This window comes from Rhinoderma darwinii, chromosome 3 (assembly GCF_050947455.1).
Source record: "Rhinoderma darwinii isolate aRhiDar2 chromosome 3, aRhiDar2.hap1, whole genome shotgun sequence".
NCBI classification, from domain to species: Eukaryota; Metazoa; Chordata; class Amphibia; order Anura; family Rhinodermatidae; genus Rhinoderma; species Rhinoderma darwinii.
The window spans coordinates 269,537,521-269,553,607 of record NC_134689.1 but is presented as its reverse complement, the minus strand read 5'-3'; the positions used below and the strand labels follow the sequence as shown (position 1 = coordinate 269,553,607).

Genomic DNA, 16,087 nt, shown 5'->3' with positions numbered 1-16,087 from the left:
AGGGTATGTTGGAGATTTGGTGGGGGATAGGATGTCAGGGTTGGCAATTGCTAAAATACTGTATCAAGTTAGGAAAGGAATAGCAAAGCACTGGCTGGATGCGGAGCCACCATCAAAACAAGAAATCATAGGGGCACTTAACTCACACAGGTTCTGATGGAATATAGGATATACTCCAAGAGGGGGTCCAGGGTCAAGTTTGAAAAACAATGGGCTAGGTGGATTGATCAATCTGGGTATGCTTCTGTGGAGCTAATGACACTAAGGTCACACGTTCAGGTATAGGGCCACTGACGGGGGGGTACATACGGAGAGCAGGTGTAGGATGGGGAATAGAAAAGGGGAAGAGAAGGAGAGAGGATTGGAAAAGTGGTACTGAGAAGACCGGCTGGGGGGATACAAGGGGGAGTTGGGGGGAAGGGAATGTTTGGTTGGATGTAAATAATTGGGTCTGTTGAAATTTACTTATACACTGTATGAGAACGTACAATGACCTGTAATAATGTGGAGTTTATTGAATAAAATTGAACTGATAAAAAAAAAAAAAAAAAAAGATGGAAGCCCTGCCATACTGAAGCACCAAAATGGCAAGAAGCTCACCTACGTTGAATGTCTGAAGTGTGCCTAGTCGCCTCGATGCGCGTTTCCAATTACTTTTCTTCAGGAGGCGTGTTCCACAAAGCAGAGTAGACACAGATTAGGGCCAAAGGGTATAAGTCCTCTTAGGACATCATAAACAACCCTAAATACTTCAGCCCAAATAGATGCCATTGGGGAGCTTGACTATATGAGGTAGCCAGTAGACTTCTCGCTTCTGCGCATCAGGGACAATTCAAAGATGGAATACCTCTAGCCAGATGAAGACGCAGTGGGGTAAGATAGGCCAGGTGGTTATGTGCAGCTGGGTCAGCCGATGTACTTTAGGGGATACCAATAAATAAGATCATAATCGGCATTCCAGTCCTCCGTAAGCGATGGAATGCACTGAGACCACAACCTGGAAAGGAGGTGGGTGCAATTTATGAAATTAAGTTTGCAATAAACCATTTATGTGTGGGACACTAACAGAAGAAGTAGAGGTGAAGGCAGTAACCAGCGAACATGGGACATGCAGTAACAGAAACTTTGGGCTAAGCCGGGAACGTGTGCCTGTAAGGCATGTCTTATTTGGAGGTTCGCAGTTCTCAAAGGACAGCCATGAGTCTTCATCAATCAAATGTACTGTTCATACAATTCCTTTGTTGTACTTGGGGCCTAAACCCTGTTAGAGACCTATGCACACGACCGTGCCCGCAATCACGGCCCGCGATTGCGGGCACGGCCGGCCGCTGTCTGACAGCCGCATTTTCGGGCCGTGCTCCCATACAAAGTATGGGAGCACGGCCCGCAAAATGCGAAAGAACGGACATGTTCCATAATTCCCGGAACATTTCCACGGCACTGACACCCTTCCGTAGTGCTACGGAAAGGTGTCAGTGTTCAATGAAAGTGAATGGCTCCGTTTTTGCGCACCGCAATTGCGGTCCGCAAAAACTGAGTTTTTTTTATACGGTCGTGTGCATGGGGCCTTAGAGTTTGTTATGACAGTAGGAGATTTCCTTATAAAAGCCAGTTAGGCAGGGGCCCAGAGGTAGCCTATAATGTAGTAATGTGCAGCCAAAACAGCAACCCTCCAAATATGCCTGGAGTCCTGTAAGAGGGAATAAACCCCAATCTCCAGAGAAGGTACCAATTGATTCCGGAGCAATATAATCTGGGCAGCCAGAAAATACCTGAAAGAAATAGGGAAGCACTAAACCACCCAGGATGCTATACCGAAATCTAAAGAATGCCTTGGGAACCAAGGTACAAACATGTTGTAGGGTGTATTGTAAACTGGGGCGTCTTAAGTATTTTGACTAAGTTGGTGCGCCCCACCACTGAGATCAGATGATTGTTCCATGGCCTGCTGTTATCTTTAACCCATTTAGTAAGGGGGTGGAATATATATTAGGTGTTGAACTTACCCTGCTTCTGAATATACCCAAGTATTTGAAACGGGAGGCTACAGCCAGGGGTTAGCCTCTAGAAGCAATAACTTCCAAATTATTATCTAGGGGAGAAAGCACAGATTTTTCCCAATTAATGAGTAGGCCAGAAAAGGAGCTAAACTAATCAATTAGGCGTATGGCCATTTGTATAGAGGAACCCGCAAGGTCGTCTGCATATAGCGCTAACTTAGATCTTCCCTTACTATATACACGGTATGGTACTAAACGGTGTTGAATCGAAGTATAGTCAGGGTCTCTAATGGAAAATCAAATAGAGAGGTGGCACCCTTGTCAGGTGTCACTGCCCAGGGGCAATGGAGGGAACAAATGCCCACTGATTATTATAGAAGCCTCACGGGAGGCGTAAAGCAACTTCACCCATTTTAGAAAATTAGAGCCACAGCCAAACTCCTGTAGGCATCCCCACAGAAACTTCCACTCCAGAGAATCAAATGCCTTAGCCACGTCCAGCAAGGCCAAGACCCGACCCCATGCCTCGTCATGATGGACAAATATGTTTATGAGCGCTTTGCGCAAATTGATAGTTGATTTGCCCAGCATAAGCGAGTTTGATCCGGGTGTATGATGAACAATGTGACCTTATTCAGGCGGAGTGCCAGAACTTTAGCCAATATTTTAGTCACTAATATTTTAGTGAAATTGACTTGTAAGAGCTACACAGGGTCAGCTCCTTTCCAGGCTTCAGGAGAACTACAGAGGTGGGGACAGAATGTCTGCAGTGAAACTTGTATTTTACAAGGTCAGAAATTGTTGGCTGAGGTCATCTGCTCAAATTTTAAATAACAAATAAACCCCATGTGTCCTGCCCAAAAAAAAACAAAAAACATTTTGGGGTAGACTAAGAAACAAAAGGTGAAATTTTGCTCTAGGCATGAATGCTCAAAACATCCCAGTTATGAAAGGGTTAAAGTGTAAATGTATGGTGAAGTGTAATTACAAAGGCGCTTTGCACAGATTTCCAACAATTTTTTATTTTTTTTCCCCATTAACCTACATAGCCCAGATAAGTTACACAGTAGGGCCTCATGCACACGACCGTAAGAGTTTTTTTTACTGTCCGGTAAACCGAGCCGTCAAAAAATGATACATGCCCTATTTTCGGCCGTTCTCCCGGCCGCACAAAGTGTGTTGCAAAGAATTTACTAACTAAATTAATCAGTTTTTAAAACGGACAGTGGGAAAAAAACGGATGCAAAATCGGCCGTTAAAAACGGAACGGATGCATAACGGACGTTTTTATTGGCCGACACTCGGACCCTGTCGTGTGAACAGAGCCTTATAGGTGTAAGTCATGTTTTTTGCTGCAATTAACTTTCCATCTTAAATTGCACTTGAAATAAGGCTCGCTGTTTTTATAATGAGCCAATATGCTGTAATGTCTGGACTAATTAAATCACTGTGCTTTATTGAAATTCCTTATTGGCACATTCTATTTGAAGATGCTAAACCTCTTACTTAAATATTTTTAGCAAAAGCCATTAACCCGATTGTGACCGCCCCATAGTGTTTTTACGGCGGCCACTAACTGCTTTATTCCGATGCAGTAACCTTTTTACGGCGCTGCATCGGAATAAATAAACACAGCAGAGAGCCGTTAAATCTCCCTACCAGAGGTAGCTGGGGGCATCCCTGCTCGACACAGTAACGTCAGACACTTCTGAAGCGGAATCCCCGACCCTGTGGCCGGTGTTTCCGCTCCAGGAGAAGTCCCTGACTTCACTGTGTCCGTATATGGACACAGTGAAGTCCCTGACTTCACTGTGTCCGTATATGGACACAGTGACGTCAGGCACTACTGAAGCGGAATCCCCGACCCTGTGGCCGGTGTCTCCGTTCCAGGAGAAGTCCCTAACTTCACTGTGTCCGTATATGGACACAGTGACATCCGGCACTACTGAAGCGGAATCTCCGACCCTGTGGCCGGTGTCTCCGCTCCAGGAGAAGTCCCTTACTTCACTGTGTCCGTATATGGACACAGTGACGTCAGGCACTACTGAAGCGGAATCCCCGACCCTGTGGCCGGTGTCTCCGCTCCAGGAGAAGTACCTGACTTCACTGTGTCCATATATATATATATTTTTTGTGAGATTCCAGCAAGTCAAGCGTAATCTCGTTTGAAATGACAGGTTACATCTTAATCTCGCGAGATTACGCATGCCTTGCTGGAATCTCACAGAAAAGATTCAGAAGTGTCAGGATTCTGAAAACACATCACGTCCAGGCTGGTAGTGATGTATATTCATTATCAGGACACTGCAGTAATGTTAGTGCTTATGTATGTAGCGGCACATAACGATATAACTATATCGCTAGTGCAGTGTAAATGAATGGAGAGAAGTTTATGACGCTGATTGGTCAGCGTCATACACTCCTGTACAACGCCCACTTGGTCTAAAGTAAAACATGCCCACTTGGGCATTAAGAAACTCATTAGTATAAAGCTAAAACTCGCTCATAAAGTGGTTTACAATAGATCGTTTTTCAAAATAAAAAGCACTGCTGTCACCTACATTATAGCGCCGATCTCCTTATATAGGAGACAGGGCACTTATAATGTGGTGACAGAGTCTCTTTAACTGAGGAAAATGAGGCCTGCAGTTCTTTAGATGTGCCTTTTTTTTTTTTGTAACTTCCCGGATGAGTAGGTGATGAGCTCCTGGTGAAGGCCGTCCACTCCTGGGAGGCCGGTCACTCCTGGGAAGGTTCACCACTGTTCCAAGTTTTCTCCATTTGTGAATAATGGCTTTCATTGTGATTCACTGGAATCCCAGAGCCTTCCGTTGCCCTTCGGTTGAGGGGTTCCGTCGGAGGTTTTTGTCGGGTCAACCCCTCAACGGAAAGGCAAACTGAAACCTTTGCTTCTGTTTCCGTCGCCATTGATCTCAATGGTGACGGAAACGTTGCTAAAGGTTTCAGTTTGTCACTGTTGACAGGGTTCCATTGTTTTCATAGTCTTGGTCTGTATGGGATTTTGCCTCTTGATGTAAAGACAGCAAACTGCAAATAGTGAGGAACTGAAACAGTCTTTGTGGGGTTCCCTCCACTGCAATCAACCATAGATTTTGACACAAATGTTTCAGCATATTATACTTCTCAGCCACTGATAGAAGTCCTTCAAATATGGCTCTCTGAGATTGAGAAATTGCTATCCTATATTTCAGTGCTGAAAGTGTTGAGAATTTCCGTTCTTCGTTGATGGGTTACAGAAGAACGACCATACAGTATAGTCCATGAATGCACTGCAGTTTTCAGTGTTAAAACAAACATTTATTAACCTCTGAAAATCCTTTTAGTATAAGTTAGTTTATTTTATGGTTTTGTTTCTAATCTTCACGATAACCTATATATTGCTGTATTTTAGTATTTGCAGTGTCAAATTACAGCAATTTTAATGTCCTGCGGAGGGCAGTGTTGGGTTTATACTAGTCTTCTGTGTATGTTTCTTTTTTACATTTCTTAAATGTTTATTATATGATCTATGTTTTAATCCACATTAAGGTACAAACAAAAATAAATTAACATAGGGGGCCGTACATGTGTAAAAACAAATCACTGAGCAACTTTTTTTTTTCCCGTTTTTATGATTTTGTCGGTGTATTAAAATATTGCTGTTTAATTCTGATCAGTGATTAATAATTTTGTGTCTCTCCTCAATATATCTACAGGTGACCCTAAACATTGGCAGAACAAATCTCTTCCTGGTGACCCTAACTATCTTGTTGGAGCAAATTGTGTATCTGTATTGATAGATCACTTTTAAGCCTACAGTGTAAAGATAAGAAATAATGTGAAATCTTCTATGGACCTATTTATCTTTATACCACCTATTGAGTATTATTTGACCTTTTAAATAACAATGGGACTCAATAGTGCTAGGAAATTTGCCTGAACTTGCATTTTATGGAGTAGACTTTAAAGCCATGGTCAAGGTATCGGCCTCAGAAATGGCATGCGAAGGTAGGCCAGTGTCACACCTTCCTTGTCTTCTAACAAAACGCCTTTCACTCGCATTAGTTTGTCTCCAAAGGACCAATGCTGATAACACTAAAATAAATACATTTTTCCAGAATGATACTGTTAATGATTGCCCGATGCCACTGAAGGATATTGCTTGTTTCATTTTTCCAGTTTAACCACATAAACTAGCACTTCTATTTTTTTAATTTTATCTTGATATGATCGACAAATGTTTGCACCAGAACAGACTGCTTTGTTTAGCGAAGAAATGTGTTTCTTCGTAACCTTGCCGTTGAGATCTGCCACCCACTGTCGTAAGGTATTTTCCAACAGCTCACAGGTTTGAATGTTATTACTTAATGAAAGAAATGAAACACATACAGTGACTTGTCACAGAACTATTAATCCCATATAAGCAAAAAATTGAAGGCCTAAATTTCTCCTTTAAATAAAAAAAAAAAGATTGACAAGCTGTATAAACCAATCACAGCGTTGGGTTTAACGTAGTTGACAGTGGTTCTGGTGCTTTTGTGGATCTGTAAATTAACCATTTACTATACACATTTAACCAGCAGGGATGCCTTACCCTCATGTTACGGTCTTTTTTTTCCCTAGTTCTCTGTACTACTAAGTTCATATGGCTTTTTTGCGCTTATTTAGAATAATGTATAATGAAGAAAGATTAAAGAGAATATGAATTATTATGAATTTTTTTTAATGAGGTGAGCAGGTAGGGGTGAAATTACTCCTGTCAACTCAGAAAATATTGAAGGAAGTTGTATGTTTCTGCTATGCATTTAAAAAAAAAAAATCTCAAAGATGTTACAATGCTTGTATATAAAATGCGTGTATACCACTTTTTTTGTTTTTGTTTTATTTTACGTTCCTTTTTACTTTCTTTGTTTTGTTTTTGTTTGTAAATTTAACTTTTTTAAGCTTTACTTTTTGTATAAAAAAAAAAAGAAAACTGAACGTTTCTTAAGGATACCTTTGTACTCATACCTTTTTTGAGCCTTGAACTTTGTAACATCTGCAGCAATAAAGCGCATTTCTACAGTACTCACCACAAGAACATTTTGAAGCGAAATGCACAAAAATTGCTATCTTTATAAATGCTGAGCATAAATCCTCAGAATTCTCTAGTTTGATTCTTATCTTTAAAGTATCCCTGCTGCAATTTGTGATGAGGATGCTGTATAATGTGCCCTAAAATGTATTTTTTTACTAATAGACAATTTATTATGGCACATCCGCACGGTTTCAGTAGAAGATACAGCACTGCATTCTCCTAATCAATTATTAGTCTTCACGTGTGGCTGATTTCATTTTTTTTCCTTTGCAGTTATTAAAATTACACATTTCTAAATATACAAAATAAAACTGGTTTTAAAATAAAATAAAAATAAATTCTTTAAAGTGTGAATTTGTTTAAAATTTTTGCATACACGTGGATTTCAAGGCCTTGTGTTCCATATTGAATTGTTCATCAAGTGTAGATAAAAATTGTGTTAATTCATGTATAACCATCCTATTTTACAGCAGTGGAACATAACTCACTAATATATAAACATTCAAAGTAGGTAAATTTATTTTCTCAGGTGTTCAGAATTTAATTAGGATTAGCATCTCCTTTTTTTTTTTTTTTCTCTTGATCCAGGGTGCTGTGAATGGGGATGAGCTGCAATATAAGACACAACCTATAAATTACAGTGGAGCTGGTCATGTAGGGAAAAAAAAAAAACACAGGGCAAGGACCTCAAATGTAGTATTTTCTGGAATACTATCTGTACCATGTGTCGCACCAGAGGCAGCGGGAGTTTAGGGAGGTAAAAAAGTGGCAAGAACTGGTGTAGTAAGGAAGGGTTTGGGGTCTTGGAGAACTGGGCTTCCCTCTCTATTGGCCACAGGATCTTGGCTACAATGACGTATCTCGTAGCATACAGCCGACACCCGCTTTTTATGGAGCGGGCTTAGCCCGTGAGTCCGCTCCATACTCTTGTCTCCCCCTTCTCACACCTGGCTATGACGTAACTATATGTCATACGTCGGGAAGGGGTTAAACTGGAGATCGGCGGAGGGAAACCTCATGTAGAGGGAAAGACAGAACTGCGACTTATCAATGAAACGGGTTGGAACAGAGGGAGAGGTTTGCAAAGTTATAAATGATTAGTCTTAATTAAAAAATTTCAATTGCTAAATTGTATGCTAACAAACGCTAAACGCCTGACCAAATTGATGAGCTGGAATTGATAATGTCAGCAGAAAAGTAAGAAATGGTGGGGATAATTAGGAAGTGGCTGGATGATAGTATGGGTGTAAGGAACAGGCTGTAAGCCAGCATGGTGCATTACATGTAACCGTGTGACTGGCATCGGTATAGAAGCCATATCTATGTGCAATGATGATACTAAGCAGCCATCCCCTCACAAATTGTAGGTGTGAGAGTGGCTGTTCAGTATTTTACACCTGTGCAATATCCCTTTGTGCCAGGGGTCAGCAGCCTTTGGCACTGCATCTGTTGTGAAACTACAATACCCAGCATGCCTTTGGCTGTCGGGGCCTACTGGGAATTGTAGTTTTACAACAGCTGAAGGTTGCGGACCTCTGCTCTATGTATTATTCCGGCTTGTCTGCATCCTGCTGGGAACTGGTGCTTGAATCTCCTTTTGTATTCGTATATTTGGCTTCTTTCAGTGGTTTTAAATAATTGTAATAACTTTTTCATTCATACGTTTGTAATAATGCTGGATGATAGCTCACAGGGTTACAGGCTGTTCAGAAAGGATAGTAAAAACCTGAAAGGGGGAGGGGTTTGCCTTTTATGTAAAGTCCTGCCTAAAGCCCACACTACGGGATGATTTGTGAGGGAAATGTTTGCGTATTTCTACCCATAGAGAGACTACATTGAGGGAAAAAACATAATATACCATTAGAGGTTTGCTAGAAGTCACCAAATATAACAGAATCCACAGAAATAGAGTACATACATTAAATGGGATATCTTTAAAAGCATCTTAACTTTTTATTGTGAGCGGTACATACCTTTTATGGGAATATAAGTGTTTAAGAACAGGAGAAAACCCATGTGGCTAACAAAAAATGTTAAGGCAGCAATAAATGCTAAAAAGAAAGCGTTTAAAGTACTAAAACAAGCAGTGAAGGGCTTAAAATCTGTAGAAAAAAACGGTAAGGGCAGCAAAGCTGAGAAAGCTTACATAAATAATAAGTGTTCGTACTAAAAGTGTTGGTCCTTTAAAAAGTAAGGAGGGAGAAATTGTGGAGGTTAATGCGGAATAAGCTAATTATAATTTTTTTCTACACTATTCACAGAAGAAATTGAAATGTCATGTAAAGAGGTAAAAAGTAAATTCTCCATTAAATGTCACCTTTCTAGCCCAAGAAGAGGTGCAGAGCCGCCTTAAGAGTAATCTAGATAAATCACCGGGTCTAGAACGTATACACCCCCGAGATCTAAGGGAATTAGGCTTAGAGATAGACAGACCCTTATTTGTTATTTAAGGATTCTATAATGACAGGGTCTGTTCCATAGGACTGGTGCATAGGAAATGGCATGCCAATATTTAAAAGGTAAGCCCGGAATGTTTGAAGGGTTTCTAAAAGATTCTATCCTGGTGTATCTCAATGAGAATAAAGTGTTACTCCATGTTTGCATTGGTTGATGAAGTATTGATCCTGTCTGACTATTCGGATCAGCTTCTATGAGGAGGTAAGCGCTGAACTGGACTGCGGTGAGTCATTGGATGTCCTATATCTTTATTTTACCGCCAATACGCCTTTTAACGGCGGCCACTAACGGGCTTTATTCTGATGCATGTGCCTTTTTACGGCACTGCATCAGGATAAAGTAAACAGAGCAGGGAGCTGTCAAATCTCCCTGCTCTCAGCTGCCAGAGGTAGCTAAGGGCTGGGGGCGTCCCTGCTCTGCCGTGTGAGATCGATATAAGTATCGATCTCACCCGTTTAACCCTTCAGATGCGGTGCGCAATAGCGTGCACCGCATCTGAGTGGTTTTGGAGAGAGGGAGGGAGCTCCCTCTCTCCCCCACCGACACCCGGCGATACGATCGCCTAGTGTCTGTCTCTCCAATTGCAGCCGGGGGCCTAATAAAGGCCCCCAGGTCTGCCTGGAGCGAATGCCTGCTAGATCATGCCGGAGGCATGACCTAGCAGATGCCTGTCCGTTTTAAACTGACTTGGTCATTAAGGCTTGGTCGTTAAGGTTTAAAATAGGCTAGTCATTAAGGGGTTAAACTCTGCCACGTAAAAGTTTGGTAGATAAACGAAGATTCCTGGGGGGGGGGGGTGTGTAAGTAAACAAGCTCAGTGATAGAAAACAGGGTGGTTATTAACAGTACATACTTAGATTGGGTTACCTTTACTAGTGGGGTACCACAGGGGTCCATATTGGGCCCTATGCTGTTCACTATATTAATTACCTTGTTGAGGGATTGCACAGTAAAGTTGAAATTTTTGCACATACTAAATTGGGTAAAGTATGTAACACAAAGGAGGAGATCCGTATTCTGCTATAAATGGATCTGGAGAAGTAGGCTTGTCCAGGGAATTGGCAAATGAGGTCTAACAGTGATAAACGTATTTTCCCTTCCCAAGTGCATAACCTTACATGTCACCATGACATAAAATGGGCAAACACTTGGTAAAACTGACATGGGGAAAGGACTTTGGAATTTTAGTTTATCGTAAATTTAACTGTAGGTAGCTGCTGCCAAGGCTAATAAAAAGGGGCGTAGATGCACATAATGAGAACATAGTTCTACCAGTTTATAAATCTCTAGTAAGACGGCACACGCAATACTGTATACAATTTTGGGCACCAGTGCGTAAGAAAGATGTAGTAGAGCTAAAGCGAGTTCAAAGGCGGGCGACTTAAGTAGTCCACCCATACAATTTTTTACAATACCTATAAAGTTTATCAAAATTAGCGGTATTTAGTTAAAAAAAAAAAAAAAGAAGCTGCCGTGCGGTGCCCTGATAACTATGTATTGACCTTTGACGTATTTATACAGAGAGATCTCTCATGATCATCTAGTCCATCTCAATAAATTAGAATATCATCAAAAAGTTTAATTTATTTAGGTAATTCAAAAAGTGAAATTCATAATTGTATAGATTCATTACACACAGTGATCTATTTCCAACATTTTTTTTTTCTTTGATTATGGCTAATGGTTATTTAAATTAGAATATTGGGTAAAAGTTGAAGATTGTAGACTCATGGTGTCACTCTAATCAGCGAATCAACACAAAACACATGCAAAGTTTTCAAAGCCTTTAAATGGTCCAACAGTCTGGTTGATTTAGGCTACACAATCATGGGGAAGACTGCTGCCTTGACAGTTGTCCAGAAGACAGTCATTGACACCCTCCACAAGGAGGGTAAGCCACAAAAGGACATTGCTAAAGAAACTGGCTGTTCACAGAGTGCTGTATCCAGGCATATTAATGGAAAGTTGAGAGGAAGGAAAAAGTGTGGTAGAAAAAGGGTATGTGCACACACACTAATTACGTCCGTAATTGACGGACGTATTTCGGCCGCAAGTCCCGGACCGAACACAGTGCAGGGAGCCGGGCTCCTAGCATCATACTTATGTACGATGCTAGGAATCCCTGCCTCGCTGCAGGACCACTGTCACGTACTGAAAACATGATTACAGTACGGGACAGTTGTCCTGCAGCGAGGCAGAGACTCCTAGCATCGTACATAAGTATGAAGCTAGGAGCCCGGCTCCCTGCACTGTGTTCGGTCCGGGACTTGCGGCCGAAATACGTCCGTCAATTACGGACGTAATTAGTGTGTGTGCACATACCCAAAGGGTGCACAAGCAACAGGGATAACCGCAGCAATGAAAGGATTGTCAAAAGGCCATTCAAGAATCTGGGGAAAATTCACAATGAGTGGACTGTTGCTGGAGTCAGTGCTTCAAGACCCACCACACACAGACGTATCCAGGACATGGGCTACAACTGTCACATTCCTTAAGACCTCGTCAGAAGCGTCTTACCTGGGCTAAGGAGAAAAAGGACTGGTCTGTTGCTCAGTGGTCCAAAGTCCTGTTTTCAGATAAAAGTAAATTTTGCATTTCATTTGGAAATCAAGTCAGTGATGGTTTGGGGATCCATGTCATCTGCTGGTGTTGGTCAACTGTGTTATATCAAGTCCAGAGTCAGCGCAGCCGTCTAGCAGGAAATTTTCGAGCACTTCATGCTTCCTTCTGCTGACAAGCTTTATTCGAGATGCTGATTTCATTTTCCATCAGGACTTGGCACCTACCCACACTGCCAAAAGTACCAATACCTGGTTCACTAACCACAGTAACACTGCTTGATTGGCCATAAAACTCACCTGACCTAAACCCCATAGAGAATCTATGGGGTATTGTCAAGAGGAAGATGAGACACCAGACCCAACAATGCAGATGAGCTGAAGGCCGCTATCAAAGCAACCTGGGCTTCCATAACACCACAGCAGTGCCACAGGCTGATCGCCTCCATGCCATGCCGCAGTAATTCATGCAAAAGGAGCCACGACCAAGTATTGAGTGCATATAGTGTACATAGTTTTGGTATTAAAAATAATTTTTGAAATTGGGCTTATTTAATATTCTAATTTTCTGAGACTCAATTTTGGGTTTTCATTAACTGTTAGACATCAACATTTAAAAGAGAAAAAATGCTGGAAATAGATCACTGTAATGAATCTATAGAATGAGTTTCACTTTTTGAATTGAATTACTGAAATAAATTAACTTTTTGATGATATTCTAATTTATTGAGAAGGACTAGTATTTTGTAGTTGGGAAGAAATTTTTCACTGAGATGAGGAAATGTGGCTTTTGCCTTCCGCTTGATCAAAATTGCAGAAATATAGACTGAACTGAATGGACAGAAGTAGTTTTTATGGCCTTAGAAATGACAATACAATGAAGAATTTGTTTCTAGAAGAAAAGACCCTTTTTTCTATTCCAATACAACCTCTTAAATCATATAACATTGTATTTACTTTCCCTTTTTATTTTGTAATATGCCACACTAATGGTATTACCTTTTTAATGTTGTTTTAAAAAAATTCTGTTCGGTTGTGGCAGCCATTTTTTGCAAGAATGACATTAAAGGGAAGGTGTCATGAATTTTTTTTTTTCATCATATTGCTTTTAATATGATATTAACATAAATTTTATTTATTTGTGTTCTCATGTTCTACTTTTTACTTTGTTCTTACTTTTACTTCTCTATGGTGGCTGCCATTTTTTTCATCTCTGTATGTGTCGATTAACGACACATACTGAGATGGAATATGGCACATACAACCCCATAGAGAATGCAAACGGGAGCCGTTCCATTCTCTGAAGCGTACGCCGTCTGTGTGGGAACGGCGCATGCGACGCTCCCACACAGACCAGAACGAAGCTCGTTCGCAGAGCGAAATCCGGCGCCATTTTCATGTGGATCGGAAGCCGCTGCCGGACAGTAAGGTGATGACTTCCGGCCGTGGCTTCCGGCCATATATTCAAGGAAGTGAAGGAGCAAGGAATAGGAGCGGAGGCGGCAGCAGGAGATGGTAATTTATGTTCGTGTATGTGATGTGTGTATTATGTTTGTGTTATACTGTCTGCTGAGCACTGTATCTAATCCTCCTACACTATGCAGTCACTCAGAAAATGGTGGCACACAGTGTAGGAGGTTTGAACATTCAACCCCCTCCTTCTCCTGGCACTAGCCAGAATAAGGAAGGGGGGATTGTGTGAGGATGTCTGCTTTACCACATTGACAATGCTGCAATTTTGGGAACTTCTCCCTCTAGTGCCCAGCACATGGAAATGTTGTAAATTAGAATCTAATTTATAATATTTCCTGACTTGTGAAAAAATAAAAACAATGTGTAATCACTTAAATAACAATTGTTTAACTAAAAAAAAATAATAATAATTTCTAGCGACACATTCCCTTTAAGTGCACTGGTTGTTACTTTTTTAATTGCCATCCGATTGGTAAAATGTCACTTTATTTGTTCATGCCATAAAAAGTAGTTTTTCTATTCTTAAGAAGCTTATTTAAAAAAAAGACAGCCTGTTGTCAATTTTGATAGAATACATAAATGCTGATCTCTGTAAGTATATGGAAAAATACTTAATTGTTAGTCTTTGGATATCATACTTTGATTTACTGCTCACTTTATTATTTTAATGTTTTAAAAACCGTAACATTGTGGAGAAGTGAAAAAATATGAGAGAGCTCTCCAATATTAGTGCAAAACTATCAAGTGGGTTAATTTTTTTTAAACTAAACTGGCTCCTAGGCTGTGGAAATACAGCAGAGATCCCAGAAATATTTTAACTATAGTGATGATTTTCCTTAAATCTAAAGTCCGTTTCACACGAGTCTGATTACCAAAACAGCCGGGATCAGAGTTCACTCCGGTCCCGGCTGGCTCACAGATGGAAAAAGAACATCTTTTATATTTCAATTATTTTTATTCATTTTTTAGAAAAAGGTTGTACAAAGTTGATCAACAAGGTCCAGAGCAATAACAATAAAGCATATACAACAGAAGCGTCCTCTTAACCCCTTCCCCCTGCTTGCATTCTGGGCCCTAATGACCAAGCTATTTTTTACGTTTTTCCATTGTCACATTCGAAGAGCTATAACTTTTTTTTATTTTTGCGTCGACATAGCTGTATAAGGTCTTGTTTTTTTGCGGGACAAGTTGTACTTTTTAATAGCACCATTTTGGGGTACATATAATTTATTCATTAACTTTTAACTTTTTTTGGGGAGGGGATAGAAGAAAACCTGAAATTTCACCACTTTTTTTTTGCGCCCTAAATCTGCGTCGTTTACCGTGTGGTATAAATAACACAATAACTTTATTCAACGGGTTGTTACGATTGCAAAGATACCAAATTTCTATAGATTTTGTATGTTTTACTACTTACAGATGTAAAAACAGTTTTTTTTCAAAATTATTTGTTCTTGCGTCTCCATATTTGAAGAGTCATAACTATTTTATTGTTCCGCCGATGCAGTTGTATGAGGGCTTTTTTTTTTGCGGGACGACTTGTAGTTTTGATTGGTACCATTTGAGAGTAGAGTCGACTTTTTGATCACTTTTTATCACATTTCCGGATTAACAGAAAACAGCAATTTTTCCATTGTTTTTTATTTTATTTTTTACGGCGTTCACCGTGCGGGTTAAATAATGTAACGGCTTTATAGTCGGGGTCGTTACGGACACGGCGATACCAAATATGTGTAACGTTTTTGCTTTATTGTGGTTTTTTTTTAATAGTCAAGCATTTTGTAAGGGGAAAAAGTGGGTTTTTCATTTTCTATTTTTTTTTCCACTTTTTTTTTAATTAACTTTATTCAACTTTTTTTTACTTTTATACTAGTCCCACTAGGGGACTTCACTGTGCGATCATCCGATCGCTATTATAATACACTGCAATACTTCGTATTGCAGTGTATTGCTGCCTGTCCGTTTAAAACGGACAGGCATCTGCTAGGTCATGCCTCTGGCATGACCTAGCAGGCATTCATTACAGGGAGACCTGGGGGCCTTTATTAGGCCCCCGGCTGCCATCGGAGACACAGACACTCGGCGATTTTATCGCCGGGTGGCAGTGGGATGAGAGGGAGCTCCCTCTCTCCAAAACCACTCAGATGCGGCGCACTATATTCAGCACCGCATCTGAGGGGTTAAACGGGTGAGATCGATACTGATATCGATCTCACCCGGTCGAGCAGGGACGCCCCCAGCCCTCAGCTACCTCTGGCAGCTGAGAGCAGGGAGATTTGACAGCTCCCTGCTCTGTTTACTTGATTCTAATGCAGCGCCGTGGAATGGCGGTGCTGTAGAATAAAGCCCACTAATGACCGTCGTGAAAAGGCTTATTGGCTGTCATTAAGGGGTTAAGCATTACATAAGTGTCCAATTACTTGTATGAATTAGTATGATTTATGCTTTACAAAAATGTGTGAAAAATAACACATTTTAGGCCATGTTCACATGGCATATACGCTGCATAAAAGTACACCGCG

The 16,087-nt window shown here is 40.7% G+C and overlaps 1 protein-coding gene across 14 annotated transcripts in view; it reads left to right on the top strand.

The window, feature by feature from the left end:
* TJP1 (tight junction protein 1) overlaps positions 1-7,431 on the top strand; it is a 467,725-nt gene extending 460,294 nt beyond the window's left edge. For all 14 annotated transcript variants that reach the window (XM_075857911.1, XM_075857908.1, XM_075857907.1 and 11 more), the window contains one exon: positions 5,717-7,431. In XM_075857911.1, coding sequence (XP_075714026.1) covers positions 5,717-5,811 — 95 coding nt within the window. In that variant the 3' untranslated portion in view covers positions 5,812-7,431. The remainder of the gene's footprint in view (positions 1-5,716) is intronic.
* Positions 7,432-16,087: the final 8,656 nt, after the last annotated feature.